This window comes from Aureobasidium subglaciale, assembly GCF_000721755.1.
Source record: "Aureobasidium subglaciale EXF-2481 unplaced genomic scaffold scaffold_7, whole genome shotgun sequence".
Lineage (NCBI taxonomy): Eukaryota > Fungi > Ascomycota > Dothideomycetes > Dothideales > Saccotheciaceae > Aureobasidium > Aureobasidium subglaciale.
In genome coordinates, this window is record NW_013566988.1 from 296863 (window position 1) to 310579 (window position 13717).

At 50.9% G+C, this 13717-nt stretch overlaps 5 protein-coding genes across 5 annotated transcripts; 2 read left to right on the top strand and 3 right to left on the bottom strand.

Moving 5' to 3' along the window:
* Positions 1–2034: 2034 nt before the first annotated feature.
* AUEXF2481DRAFT_28375 (uncharacterized protein) lies at positions 2035–3879 on the top strand (the record flags this gene model as incomplete). The annotated part of the gene is made up of 2 exons (XM_013489427.1): positions 2035–3125; positions 3153–3879. 2 exons carry the CDS (start codon positions 2035–2037, stop codon positions 3877–3879), a joined length of 1818 nt encoding a protein of 605 aa, XP_013344881.1.
* Positions 3880–4522: 643 nt separating this feature from the next.
* AUEXF2481DRAFT_637761 (uncharacterized protein) lies at positions 4523–5986 on the bottom strand. Its single transcript, XM_013489665.1, has 3 exons — positions 5737–5986; positions 4607–5342; positions 4523–4550 (listed from the first exon to the last, which is right to left on the bottom strand). The coding sequence occupies exons 1-2, from the start codon at positions 5783–5785 to the stop codon at positions 4822–4824; spliced, it is 570 nt and encodes a 189-aa protein (XP_013345119.1). The 5' UTR covers positions 5786–5986; the 3' UTR covers positions 4523–4550; positions 4607–4821.
* Positions 5987–6595: 609 nt separating this feature from the next.
* Positions 6596–8094, bottom strand: AUEXF2481DRAFT_38688 (uncharacterized protein). The gene has a single exon (XM_013489500.1). The coding sequence runs from the start codon at positions 7830–7832 to the stop codon at positions 6879–6881; it is 954 nt and encodes a 317-aa protein (XP_013344954.1). The 5' UTR covers positions 7833–8094; the 3' UTR covers positions 6596–6878.
* Positions 8095–9453: 1359 nt separating this feature from the next.
* AUEXF2481DRAFT_64580 (uncharacterized protein) lies at positions 9454–10885 on the bottom strand (the record flags this gene model as incomplete). Its single annotated transcript, XM_013489605.1, has 6 exons — positions 9454–9645; positions 9693–9750; positions 9853–10115; positions 10218–10400; positions 10447–10715; positions 10768–10885. 6 exons carry the CDS (start codon positions 10883–10885, stop codon positions 9454–9456), a joined length of 1083 nt encoding a protein of 360 aa, XP_013345059.1.
* A 1604-nt stretch (positions 10886–12489) lies between these two features.
* Positions 12490–13686, top strand: AUEXF2481DRAFT_3927 (uncharacterized protein; the record flags this gene model as incomplete). Its single annotated transcript, XM_013489350.1, has 3 exons — positions 12490–12542; positions 12597–12811; positions 12869–13686. 3 exons carry the CDS (start codon positions 12490–12492, stop codon positions 13684–13686), a joined length of 1086 nt encoding a protein of 361 aa, XP_013344804.1.
* Positions 13687–13717: the final 31 nt, after the last annotated feature.

Below are 13717 nucleotides of genomic sequence, written 5' to 3' on the forward strand. Positions count from 1 at the left end.
GCACATTGGATGCTCTTGTCGTCACGTAGCAGGAGGCATGTTCCAGGTCCAACTGTTACCTAGAATTTAAATGTTTCACAGTCACAATCTCATCGCTCGGACGAGGAAATATAACCTGGCCAGGGAGAAGCTCCAACCTCGAAAAGATTGCATAGATCTATTGAAGTCTATCCATACTTTCTACCCCGATCGATCACAACTTCAGGCAGCTACAAAGGTCACCGTGATGCCGTTCTCAATCCTTCGGCAGGGTCATGCCAATGACTTTCCATCGGAAGTGTTCGTCCGTGCACTGACAGTGGATGGCCGTAAGTTGTGTCGCCCGAGATGCCGAGGCATCCTCGCGTCAAGCTTCGCGTGTTCGCCCACTTTCCGACCCACCTCGTGTTCAGAGCAAGTCGTGTTCCACAAATGACATTCAACTCAGCATAATCACCACAGCAAATGATCGCATCCATCAACTGGACGTCTCTGCTGAGAGTTACCCGTCTCGTTCAACGTCGATTCTTGCGATGGTAAACGAGGACTTCTGCGTTGACGGCAGCCGTAACGATGTCTCATGACGTTCCTGCCGTTGACGTTGAGAGCTTCTTTCACACGCTGCCACTATGAAAGTGTCTCACGGCGTTTAGAGGCTCGATTTCTTGTCTAGGATCGCGAGCCAAGAGTATCTCTTCATCCTCGAATTTGCATTGGCTCCCGGCAGGATCAATGGATGTACCCAAAAACGCTCGTTCGGAGGGCGGCGAGTATCGCCGATGGTAGAGAACAATACACCAGGCACGGCCAAGGCAAAAAGCAAAGACGTGCCTGGCCGCACGAGGGGGACGGCACGTTTTGACAGATGTAGCTCTCAATGGTGAAAGCGTGGCAGACTTTATGATCAACCAAAGCTCTGTAGCACCACGGCAAGACTGGCTTTGAATCATGATGATCTTCTGATTTTCAGGAACTCGATCGGTTGATTGGATAACAGTGTTGAGCCCGTGGGAGTGGACTTTTCACTCACCCTTCATCAGGTCATCGTCTTGCCTGCATCTCAATGAAGGAGATAAATTTGGTCAGAATCCTGGCGAGCATGTCGTGAGCTAAATCCAAGATCCACCATCACGAAGAGACCCGACGTCATGGGAAAGTGGCTTCGTCCAAGACCTGTGCAATTACGAGCTGCACCTCCAAAGAAAAAAGCAGAGAGCCACAACGTGCAGAAGGAGTGGAAGCCACAGATGACTCCAATTGGGTACCAATGCTACGTTCCTGCAACTTTACATACATATCTCTCCACGCCCCTCGGCCCGTCGCTCGAATATCCTCCACATTAACCAGATTTTCACGAAGTTCGTGCAGGTTGACGACTGCGGTCAACCCCGCGATTGGAGCCGTCTACAGCCGGCCGTATTTCCAGATGTTCAAAGACTGACGAGACTGCGCCCATGACGAAGCTAAGTCATGCTTAAATCATTCATCCTGACTGTGTGCCGGACTTGCACCAACCATTTGCTTGCAACGATCTAAAGATAGAGACTGTGGATTTACAGTTTGGGCAAGATTCGGCTCGAGTCCAGGCCGATCAACCTAAACCACAACGGTCGGGGAAAATAGCACACCTGGGGAAAGATCCATCTTGTGGGAAAAGCCAAAGCACTCGAATGTCGACAAAAATAGTCTCTCGCCAGAGGCAGCCCTCTCAAATTGACATCATATGAAATTTGAATATGGGAAAAGAAGCTTTGTCCAATCCCACCTTCACGAACACGAGCATGCCAAAGTCCACTCTTCTCCGCTCTCTTGCGCCAGGCCGATGTACCCGTAAGCGATTGAGTCTTGTCGATACGAACGTTCCGGGTGAAGGTCCGGGTTCGTCACCGATGGATGCTTTGCTCGAGAGGCTCGTAGTCTTTCTCAACCACGAAGCGAGAGAGAGGTAGGTGGTATATAAGAAGTCATCCTCGCCCTGGTAATATCTCTTTTCCATCATCAGCTTTTTGCATCTCCTACATTCACAGTCTATCACTTCATCTACACTCGCTCAAGATGAACTCCTTCAAGGCCGCCTCGGTCCTGTCTCTCTTCACGACCATCGCTGCTGCCTGGCCTGCCTCCCCTGCTTGGAACAGCACATCCTCCTCTACTGGCTATGCCTGTAATCCCGCTCATTCTTACCCCGGTGGTGCTTCTTGCATTTCCACCGCTGGCTCCTTGACTTTGGTCACTCCTACTGCTTGGACCACCTCCACTACTGTCTACACAACCGACTATGTCACCTACTGCCCTACTCCTACTGTAGTCACAATCAACAAGCAGACTATCACTGTCACTAAGGCCACCACCTTGACCGTTCCTTGCCCCACAACTGCAGTAGTCACTAAGCCCGTCCTTGCCGGACCTACTGGTACCGCTCCTGCTCCCAGTGCTACTGCATCCAGCTGTGTTGCCAAGTACGACGCCTGCAGAACTACCCGCGTCAACGGCCTCTCTGCCAACCAGGCTCAGTGTGCTGCCGACAACGCTGCCTGCCAGGGAGCTTGCTACGCCGCCTACAACACTTGCAGAACCACCCGTGTCAACGGACTCTCCGCAAACCAGGCACAATGTGCCTCTGAGTACGCTGGATGTCTTGGCGAGAACCCCTTCACGGAGGGTTACTCTACCCTGCCTGGCGCTCCTGCTTCCACTGTCTGGACTACCTCCACTACTGTCTACACAACCGACTATGTCACCTACTGCCCTACTCCTACTGTAGTCACAATCAACAAGCAGACTATCACTGTCACTAAGGCCACCACCTTGACCGTCCCTTGCCCCACAACTGCGGTTGTTACCAAGCCAGTCCTTGTTGGGCCCACCGCTAGCTCCGCTGCTCCTTCTATGCCTGCTGCTTCTAAGCCCGCTGGCTCAATGCCCGCTGCTTCTATGCCTGCTGCTTCTATGCCTGCTGCTTCTATGCCTGCTGCTTCTATGCCCGCTGCCTCCATGCCTGCAGTTGTCTGCCCCCCTGCTCAGACCGTCACTGTTACTCAGTACGTTACTGTCTCGATGGAGAGCCCTAAGGCCCCTGTCAGCGCTCCTGCCACCACCCAGAAGCCTTCCAGCGCCCCCTCAGCTTCGGCCTGTGCCACCGCCCTGTAAGTACTCACTGATCACACCTTCAGATGCCCTTTACTAATCAAACTCGAAAGGTTTGACGGCTGCAACCCTGCCCGTAGCAGCTGCCCTAACGGACCTGGAACCTTCACCACTGTTACTCCTTCCACCTACCCTACCAGCTATGTCATCAACGGCCAGACTGTCTCCTTCACCGCCGCTCCTACCTCATGCCTTCCTTCCTCCTCAGCTGCCATGAGCTCCAAGCCCGCTTCATCCGCTCCTGCCTCCAAGCCCGCTTCCTCTGCTCCTGCATCTTCCGCCCCTGCTTCCAAGGCTTCCAGCGCCGTACCCGCTCCTTCTGCTTCCGCCGCTGGCAAGTGCCCTCTTGACCTCAAGGCTGGCGCTTACGAGTACCCCCACGCTCTCCGTGTCAACGGTGTCAACGGCTACAACATCGTTGTTGGCAAGGACAGCAAGACTGACGTTGTCTTCGACATTCCCCAGGCTGATGCTGGCAAGACATGCAACACTTACTTCTCCCTCCCCGCTAAGTCTGGTCTCGTCACCTCTGACTACACTTTGTCTGGTGCCGGTGTTATCACTGTCTCCAAGGGTGGCAAGGTTGTCAACACCTTCACTCCCCAGCCCAACAATGCCTACCTCATTGAGTCTGGCAAGTGCGCCTCTGGCCAGGCTGTGACCTACACCTTCAGCACCAGCGACGCCCTTCAACTTAATGCGTTCAACGATTATAACGCTTGTGCTCTCGGTGCCTTTGTCACCGTTGCTTAAGTGGTGAATGTTCGGGAAAGATAGTATGACCAAGAATATGACATAGGAAGAAGTTTGGAAATTTTTGCCCCAAAAAGGTTACACGGTCCTTTTCACTATGCTAATGTAATTACCTCTGTATATAAAAACTGTACTGCATTATTCTCGTTACTACTCTTTTCCTTTTCAATGGATTTGTGACCGGTTTGATCAGAATTGGTGGTGGTTTGGGAATGGGAGAATGGGAGAAGGGGGTTTCTTCCCCTGAACAGACCTGGCCCAGCCTTCTCAGGACTCCCTACTGTCTTGATAGCTCTCATCATACTTCGAAGTATACTCCAAACCATCAAAGCCCTCATTGAAGACACTTTGGCTTTTCTGTCTTCGCGTAATAATCTTGTTTCCTGCGCGAGAATTAGTTTTTCCTGTCGTTGTTCGCTCCTGCTATAAGCAAGCTCCTTTGTCACCTTCCGTCCGGGCCTTGCCTCAGATCGTATGTCATTCTGCGCCTTCCTCCGACCTCAAATTTGGCTGCTCCCCTAATATTCGTTGTCAGCCTTGAATATTGAGCGACACCACTTTCTGCACTGGAACAATCTTGTGCTTATTTTCGTTTGGACGCCAGCTGCGTGATCCACACGGCAACGAACAAATGCATTAACATTTAGATGATGTTCTTGAAGATTTGAAGCCTAAGTCTGGTTATCTTGTGTGTTTCTTTCATCGTACTCAGTAGAAGGTGTCGTACACGAGCGGCCGTTGTGGTGCAATCGAAACAGGTGATGATGGCTCACGTCACTTCTCAATCTCGTTACGTTGTATGATGGAGAAGCGCTTGTTGAGCTACGGAGCCTTGAGTGGTACTGCAGGTTTGTCGGACTTAGAAGATGCCTACAATGAGTAAATCAGCAAGAGATCGCTAGAGTTTACACAATTTCAGAAGTGAAGCAAACAAGAAAAATCTTAAAAGCTTTGACTTAAGGCGATTGATGAGCTATCGGAGATGCTGTCGATATCATCTTCCGTCCAATCGCTTTCTGCCTCGACCTCGTCCGCAATGTCCCGCTCGATATCGGGATTGTAAATGGTGTCAGGGAGACGGTAGACATGGTGAGGGAATGGCATCTTCTTGTCTTCGTACACTCCTTCCTGATCGAGCCAGATGCCCAACTCGTACACGTACAGATCGATCACCTCGTGATAGGCAGCTTTATCGACACGAAGATTGACGCTGACAACGAAACCCCAAACTCGAGATATACTCTCAAAGTGCTCCTTTGCGATAGATGTATCGCGACGGAAGACAGCTTGCATGACATAGACTCTCGATTGAAGGTGTACTGGAAGTGCCTCGTTGCTGAGAATTGCTTCACATGACTCGGCGCCGATGCGGTAAGCCCCATTGACAGGTCGAATAAGCTTCAGCTCCAGGGTGTCAGAGAAGAAGTCGACTAGAGCGGCGTAAGAGTGCTTGGCGAAGGTCTCTAGGATCGCATACTCGTTAGGCATGGTGAGCTGCGTGATAACTTGATGGCTGAAATGAGATGAATGAAATGATGCTCAAATGTCGAGAACGGACAAGGAGAGAGCGGCGAGGGTTGGAGGAATTGATGCGTGTTGACGCTTCGAGCTCTGCCGAATGAGGCTTAAGAAAAGTGAAGATGAGATATCAAAGCATGCGCAGAGCGTACGGTCGGTGTGATCGAGACCGAGTAGCGAAAGCTCGGAAGCGCATATAGGTCTGCCATCAACCCAGTAGGATACTCCTCTGCACTCGCCATACCAAGGTACTCGATCAGACCAGCAATGCCGAATATGTTATTCACAGTCATCGAACATGAGACTTATTCTATGTCCTGCCCGAACCATTCCACGTACCAAGGCTGACATGGTTGAACAATGCAGTGAACTCTGACAACATACTCATCCTTAGACATAGCGAGGGTAAAGCAGAGAAACACCTGCAAGCACTTCCGGTGGCAGTAAAGGAGGATAATGCTAGTCCCTGGATATCATCCTCGCCCTCTGGCAAAGACGGCGAGACCCACAGTTGCAATTCTTTCTCTTTTCGACAACTGTCAGAATTTCCAATACATTCGCGAAATCCACTACCGTTGGTAGTCCTCGACTTTTCACTCCGTGCGACGTTGCTCATTGAATCATCTTTATGTCGTAAGTGGCTTCGCAAAGTTTCCATCTCTCGGCTCCTAGCGGAACTGAATCCGATGTCAGGGTCGTACCATTCGCAATGACTTTTCTTGCATATCTTCCCATTGCTCCTCCAACAACGCTTGTCTGATCATCAAAATGAGTACACATATCCTTGACTAGTCTATATATAAGTGTAGAATGATTTTGGGTGATTGTCACATGTCGTCGTTGAGTAAAACTTCTCGAAGGCTTTTGGGATTTCGAGATTCAGAATGTGGTCACCACACGCAGGTAGCCCAATACCATCTTCGCTTTTTCAAGTTTCACAGGAGAACAAACATACGTTTCCGTACTACGAAGTGATGATGACACCAATTCGAGGTTGACTTGAAACTCATCTGATTACAGTTACCGAGTTCTAACTAAACTTGGTCATGCATAATCGGCACGGGGTAAACGTGTCAAAGGTAAGCACCAGGACTCACAGCCGAGAGGCACGAGGCATCTCCAGCCGTGAGAATCATGGTTTGATAGTTAAAGGTCTGCGTGTAAAAAAACGTTCACATTTCAAGGAGATGAGAGAAGATTGTTCTGAAGGTATTTTGGATTAGGTATTATTAGGGGGTATCTGGTAATTGTGTAAACACTCAGTAGGACAACCCTAATTTCCAACCAGTGCAGAGCGAAAAGAAAGGAAATACGTGTTAAAAGACAATTCGTTCTTCATCATAAAAGTACAGCCGCCGTTCTTGGCTGATGCCCAGTCGTGATTAACATAAAGACAAAGACGTTCAGCTACGATACGGTGGAAATGTCGTAGGGTATCGAGTTAGAAATACAAGGGTGACGGGAAGCGACTCTTGAGTCGCTTAGAAGTCGCGGGTGCTGTTGACACCAGGAGTGGTGTAGTAACCACCGTGAACACTGGGGATGGCACCAGTGACGGGAACATCGACAGCGGGAACGGTGGCGGCGCTGCGCTCGTTGCGGTAAGATGAGACGGGGGCGGGGATGGTGCTGCGCTCATGGGGGTTGAAGCCAACGTGAGGAGCGTGGCCGTCGTGGGTGAGACCCTCCTTCTGGATGACAGTGGGGTTGGCACCGACAGCAGTGTTGCCAGAATAGGCGGTGTCGTGGGAAGGACGGATGGTCTGACCAACGGGGAGGACAGGGACGGCGGTACCCTTCTCGGCGTAGTCGTCGGTGGGAATAACAGTCTTAGGCTTTCTGACGAAAAGACCGCGCTTGGGGGTGCCCTCAGTGTAGTCGTTGTCGGGGCCAGGACCGAATCTCTTCTCCTTCTTGTGGTGCTTCATGAGGAGGAGCTGCATGATGGCGGTGAAGAGGAAGAGGACGGCACCGGCGATGGCGACAGCGAAGACGGCCTTGTTGAGCTTGCAGGCAGTGCCAAGGTTGGGAGAGTAGTTGTGGTTGCCCTCAGTGTAGGCGACATCAGCGCTGGCGAGGCCGTTACCGAGAGGGGTCTTGACGTAGTTGCTGCAGCTCTTTGCACCTTGACGGGTGAGGACAGCGATAGCGATCATGCCACCCATGCAGAGAATGTCAAGAAGGAGCCCGATGGCAGAGAGGAAAGTGATACCGGCCAAGCAGCAGGTCAAGAGAGTGGTGCAGATGGTGTACAGAGCAATGACACCAGAGATACCCTCAACGGCCTTCCATTTGGTGGGGATGTCAAGGTTGTGGTCTGCAAGGACAGCAAGGAAGAAACTGAAGATGCCGATGATGATGGCAGCACAGCAGAAAGTGAGGAAGTACAGGGCAGTTTGGCCCAGACGGAGAGCGCCTCCCTTGAAGATACCCATGTCGATGGAAGGATCAACTTTGATAGAAGAACTGAAGAAGGGATAATCCTCAAAAGCAAGAGGAGAATGGAAGAGGGGAATTGGCTGTTGTGGTTGTTGTTGTTGGTTGTGGAGGTGAGTCGCTTGATAATGATCTGGTTTAACGACGGGGAAAGGAGGCCTTAATATGTGCTTCCCCAGTAGGAGACGATTCACGCCAAAACTTGTATTGGATCGATATTACAGCAGTGGAAGGAGAAGACAAAGAAGACGTCACTCCGGGCTGAATCGTCATCGCAAAGGGACGACGGGTTGTGGCTGCCAATAAAGTTTAGTGTGGAGCGGCAGGACCCTGGGACTTGTGGGAATTACTTCATAATTATCTTCCGCGTGCCTTTTGCGTGTCAATCGTCGGGAATCAAGGAAATATCCTCCAACGGCATTGTATTTTTCATGGAATTCGATGATGATTTCACCAGGTTTATGTGCGCGAGAGCGCATGGAGCGCGATCTGATGTTGCAGCTGGAAGGCATGATCCACGGCAGGGATGCTTGAGCACAGCCAGTTTGTCCAGGACAAAGCCACAGACAAGCCACGATCTAGGCAAATCCGGGGTAGCTCTAGTCCCTGCCGCTGCCGTCACCATACCAACTTCCTGCACGATCGATGGAGTCCTCTCCAGCGTGTTTCTCGCTTGAATTTGCAATTTCAACCAAAGTACTGCCCGCCGACCAATCAATACCGAGCTCTAGAGACTTTGCATTGGTCCTTTGCAGCGAACCGTTCATGACTTGGTGGGAAAGCTGCTGTTCAGCATTCTTTTCTAGCACTGAAGCCACAATATGTCGAGTTAATCGGACAGCCGGAAATACGAGCAGTCTACGATTATGCAGAGTCCATGATGCTTCGTATACTATTGCTGTCTTCTTTTGGGGTGATCTGTCAAGCTGACGAATGCCTCCTGCATATCTGACAGTACAATCGCACGTTGATGGGTAATTAATTCCATATCATTTCATTTCCATCAGCTGCTTGTATATGCACGCCAAACCGTCACGCAGAGTCACCCAGTTCCAACAACGCAAAAGCCACAATCCTTGTTTATGGCGTTTCGCAGCCTTACAGCCACCGGCGGCAGTGGCTTTCGATCCCTTGAGATCCCCTCGGAGCAAGGAAGGTTTTACGGCAGACAACATGCCCAGTTCCTTGGGAATACGATGGTATGAGCAAACATCGTGATTGAGTTTGTGATATGTTTCTCACTCTGGATCGGTCCTCGGCCAGTGGTCATACCCCATGCTTGGATGCTTGATTGCTTTTTCCCAAACGGGTAGACCGCAGATCATCCGAATCGATCCGCTTCCCAACCGGGTCTAGAATTCTACGCACGCACTTCCAAGACGACGCGTGGGAGTCAAAGTTCACTTGAACAAATGTGACGTCTGATAAACGAATAATTCGTCGCAAGTCGTGACGATGTTGACCAAATCGACCACCATAACGCTGAGAGCCTCATGACTACATGTACAGAGCCGGTTTCCTGCAGTTGGCGCAAAGAGACATCGATTGCGTCCACGTCTTTCACTCGGCCGAGTCATCGAGATCGTATTCGCACCAAGACAGCAAACTACCAAGAGCGCTTTATTCGACATTATTTGACTTGATCAAAACTTTGACATGATTGTCTTTGTCTTTGAGCAAGGTCAAGAAACCTTCCTCGATCACGTCTTTGAGCTCGACCTTTTTGGTGATCATCTTCTCTGGTTTCATTCTGCCAGAACTGATCGCTTCAAGAACTTCGTCGAAGTCTCCGAGGACATATGTAGCGACACCCTGGCAGGGTCAGTCATGTTCATGATCAATTCCTGGATTTCACCAACCTTGTATATTTTCTCACGGAAAACGAATTGATTAGGAATGATTCTTGCGTCTTTCTCCCTGAATTGGGCAATTAGCGTTTACATCCACGGTAGGTAGGGCGGGTATTGCTGCCGTATCACGGCGATCCGCCTCGAACGATAGTAGCCCCAGTTGACTTACCAGATTGCGATGTTGACCAAAGTACCACGAGCTCTCATAGCGAGCACTGCAGCATCCAGACCATTCTGCACGCCTGCCGCATCTAGTACGCAATCCACACCTCGAACACCTCCGCAAATTTCCTTGCATCGCTCCGGAATATCGTCCTTCGTTGGGTCCAAGATAAAGTCAGCGCCAAATTCTCGGGCAAAAGCCTTGCGTTTGGTCGAAACTTCCGAAACAATGATGGTACCATCACCATGGGCCTTAAGAGCTTGGATTACCTTGAGGTAAGGATACAGTTAGCAAAATTCGTCAGAGAATGGAGCATAGCACTTGTTCAACTGGCTAGCTCATGACATGGGCTCGACACGAATGGAACGTACAGAAAGTCCTATGGGCCCTCCTCCAAGAATCAATGCAAATTGACCTTTCTTGAAGTCCTTCAATGGGCTCATGTTTACAGCATGCCATGCCACAGCGAGGGGTTCAACTAAAGCGGCTATTTCTAGGGACACGTTATCAGGCACAGGTACTACACAGTACTCTGGAACCACGATATGCTCGGCCTAGACAAAATCAGCATGAATCGTGGCAAGACAACAGCTTACGTACCAAACCTCCTCCCCAGCCGGAAAGTCCCACAAATCCATTCTTATCACAGCAATTCGGAATGCCATCCTTGCAAGAGCCGCACTCTCCACAATAGATGATTGGCTGTACAACAACTCTTTGTCCAACCGTGTATTTGTCCGAGACGCCCTCTCCAAGCTCTTCAATAACACCACTGAATTCATGACCAATAGTCAATGGAACAGTCTCGTTCGTGATAGGATGTGGCGTAGTCGGGCATAACGAAGGACCGCCCATATACTCGTGAAGATCTTGATAGATTAGTGTCAGCCGTTGATAACCTGTACTCAGCACTCTACCGACCAGTGCCACAAATGCCGCACCAAGCTGGCTTGATCATAATCTGGCCGTCACTACATTGTGGAGTATCAATGTCCTCCAATCGAAGGTCCTCTTTGCCGTGAATACGTAACGCCTTCATTGTACCAGTCTTCGTGCTCCCGGGTACGACAGCGGAGTTGATCTTGCTGAGTGGCTCAGGCATATCAGAGAGAAGACTTGGAAGCTGTGTAAGGTATCCAAAAAGGCAGATGCTGAGGTGCTACAAGACTGAAGGTTATCTCTGGATACTAGTGGTCTAAGTGTTTGCAGAGCAGCTCGCTCATCTGATCCCCTGTTCCTACGTGACTCCGCCAGATGGATTTCCCATCTTCGGACATCCGACGGCGCAAAATGCTTCTCGAGGATGACCCCTCACACACCCCCGCACTTGCGGCTCTGCAGATCCGGAGCATATTGAGGCCTCAGCAAGGCTATCGTTGCGATAGGGACATGCTTCTATTGCCTACCTAGACGTATCCTCTTGTTCTCCTTGACCTAACGACCAAGCTCCGCCGGGAAACCCCCATGAGAGTAAGGATGTCAAGCGGCGTGAAACGTCTTGGTATACGGAGAAATTGGAGTCCGCGAATCATGAACGGCGGTTCCGAGCATCGAGGAAGGCCAGTAACAAATTTGGCAAGGAAAATGACATTGGGTCATGGCTCAATGCTGCAAGCAAAGGTCATCCAGAAACCTCGCCAATCTCTCGGAGCTCGTCCTCTACATCTGAATGTTCTTGGCTCTCATGGCCGGATTACCTGATTGAGTTGATGCCGACAGAGTCAATCCGTTGCGCAGCTTTCAGCGCCGGATATCGCGCTCATCAAGGTCGTTGCTTCACGAGATGAGCACTTGTATACTACTCAGAGACCGCCATGGTCGACTCGCCTGTATTTAGAGAGGTCGGAGTCTGCATGTTGAGGACTTCAGAAACACGTGGGGTGAGCTCAGGGAGCTAGCTGCGCAGACTGACCCGTGCTCTGATATCGTCTCCACACTGGACAGAGCCCCTCCTTCGTGTTGCATCATCAATATCGCGCCCCTCTAGCAACTTTGGCCGCTCTGGAGGACTTCTCCAAGATTGGGAGAAAGGATTCAGCATTGATACAAAGCGTGTTCCACTAGATTACGGTATATCCGGTCTTCTTCCCGGCGGCGCGACGGTTCGTCTGTATCTGGATCCTCCGATCGAAGATTTCAAGCCGCATTCTGCTCGAAGATGACATATTTCGAAATCCCCTCCGTTACATCATCGTTGATTGGTGGAGTTAATCAGGCAAAATGTGGCTCTTTCGATTCTTCCGACGCTCGCTGAGAGAAAACGGAGCAGTTGTCACTATGAACACAATCAGGACAGAGAACGGATTGCTGAACAGCTTCCAGATATTAGAGGAGATAGAGAAGAGCGGTGGAAGAGAGGTATTCTTCGATGCGGCTCAATTTCTGCGATCTGAAGATCGAATATCCCACCCTACTTTATCCACAGTTTCCGCGGTGACAGAAACGGCTTGAGCAATTACGTCGAACACGCTTGTAGCTGCTGTATGAGATCACCCCCACCTGCGCCTGCTAGGAGGAAGCTCCTCTGCCGCAACATTTTCCCGCCTACAAAAAGGTTTCGAGCTGCACCTTTTCACTCAATTCCACATACAACTTATCCTTCAACTCTTTCCCAAACCTCCAATCACTCTATATACCGCAAATATGGGTTACCCCGAGACTGCCGAGGGCTTCATGATCCACGACCACAAGAAGTGGTGAGTACACGTTGAGCGATTCGTGGAATTAGCACATGCTGATAGTCGCATCAGGTCCGACTTCAAGAAGGGAGAGTTCAAGCTCAAGAAGTTCGAGGAGCACGATGTCGACATTGCCATTGAGGCCTGTGGTGTTTGCGCTTCGGATCTTCACACCATCACTGGAGGCTGGGGTGATGCACCTCTGCCCCTCTGCGTTGGCCACGAGGTCATCGGAAAGGTCGTGAAGATTGGAGACAAGGTCACCAACTGCAAGGTCGGCGACAGAGGTCAGTACTCTTTCTGTTGACCCGCATGTCAAAACTACATACTAACAGTCATTACAGTCGGTGTTGGTGCTCAGATCGGTGCCGACTTGACCTGCGGCAACTGCAAGGCTGATCAGGAGAACTACTGCCCCAACTCCATCGACACCTACGGTGCACCCTACCCTGATGGCACCATCTCGCAGGGTGGTTACTCATCGCACATCCGTGCAAACGACTACTTCGTCTTCAAGATTCCCGACAACCTTGAGAGTTCCATCGCTGCTCCTATGCTCTGCGCTGGTCTCACCGTCTACTCCCCTCTTGTCCGCCTCGGCGCTGGTCCCGGCAAGAAGGTTGGTATCATTGGTATCGGTGGTCTCGGCCACTTTGCTCTCCTTTGGGCCAAGGCTCTTGGTGCTGAGGTCTACGCCATCTCCCACACTCCCAACAAGAAGGAGGATGCTCTCAAGATGGGCGCCAAGGAGTTTATCTGCACCAAGGAGAAGGGTTGGAACGAGCCCTACAAGTTCGCCTTCGACTTTGTCATCAACACCGCCGATGCGATCGACCAGTTCAACCTCGACGACTACTTCAGCACCCTCAAGGTCTGGGGCAAGTTCCACATGGTTGGTTTCGGAGACAAGCCCATCCCTACCTTGATGGCCCAGCAGTTTGCCGGCAACGGTTGCTCCATTGGGGCCTCTCACATCGGCAACCGCCCTGAGATGGAGGCCATGTTCGAGCTCGCCTCGAAGCAGAACATCAAGTCCTGGGTCGAGACCATTGACGTCAGCGAGGAGGGTTGCAAGACCGCTCTTGAGCGTCTCGAGAAGAACGACATCAAGTACCGCTTCACCCTCGTCAACTTTGACAAGGCCTTTGGCAAGCGCTCTTAGATGTGCTGTTTGACACGTTTGGATGACCACT

Excerpts from the sequence above, each read along its gene's own strand:
- AUEXF2481DRAFT_38688 (XM_013489500.1), bottom strand. The coding sequence starts at position 7,832 with ATGGGTATCTTCAAGGGAGGCGCTCTCCGTCTGGGCCAAACTGCCCTG.
- AUEXF2481DRAFT_637761 (XM_013489665.1), bottom strand. The coding sequence starts at position 5,785 with ATGAGTATGTTGTCAGAGTTCACTGCATTGTTCAACCATGTCAGCCTT. Across the intron at positions 5,343-5,736 it reads GTTCAACCATGTCAGCCTTG|AGACCTTCGCCAAGCACTCT; the intron begins GTACGTGGAATG and ends ATGCGATCCTAG.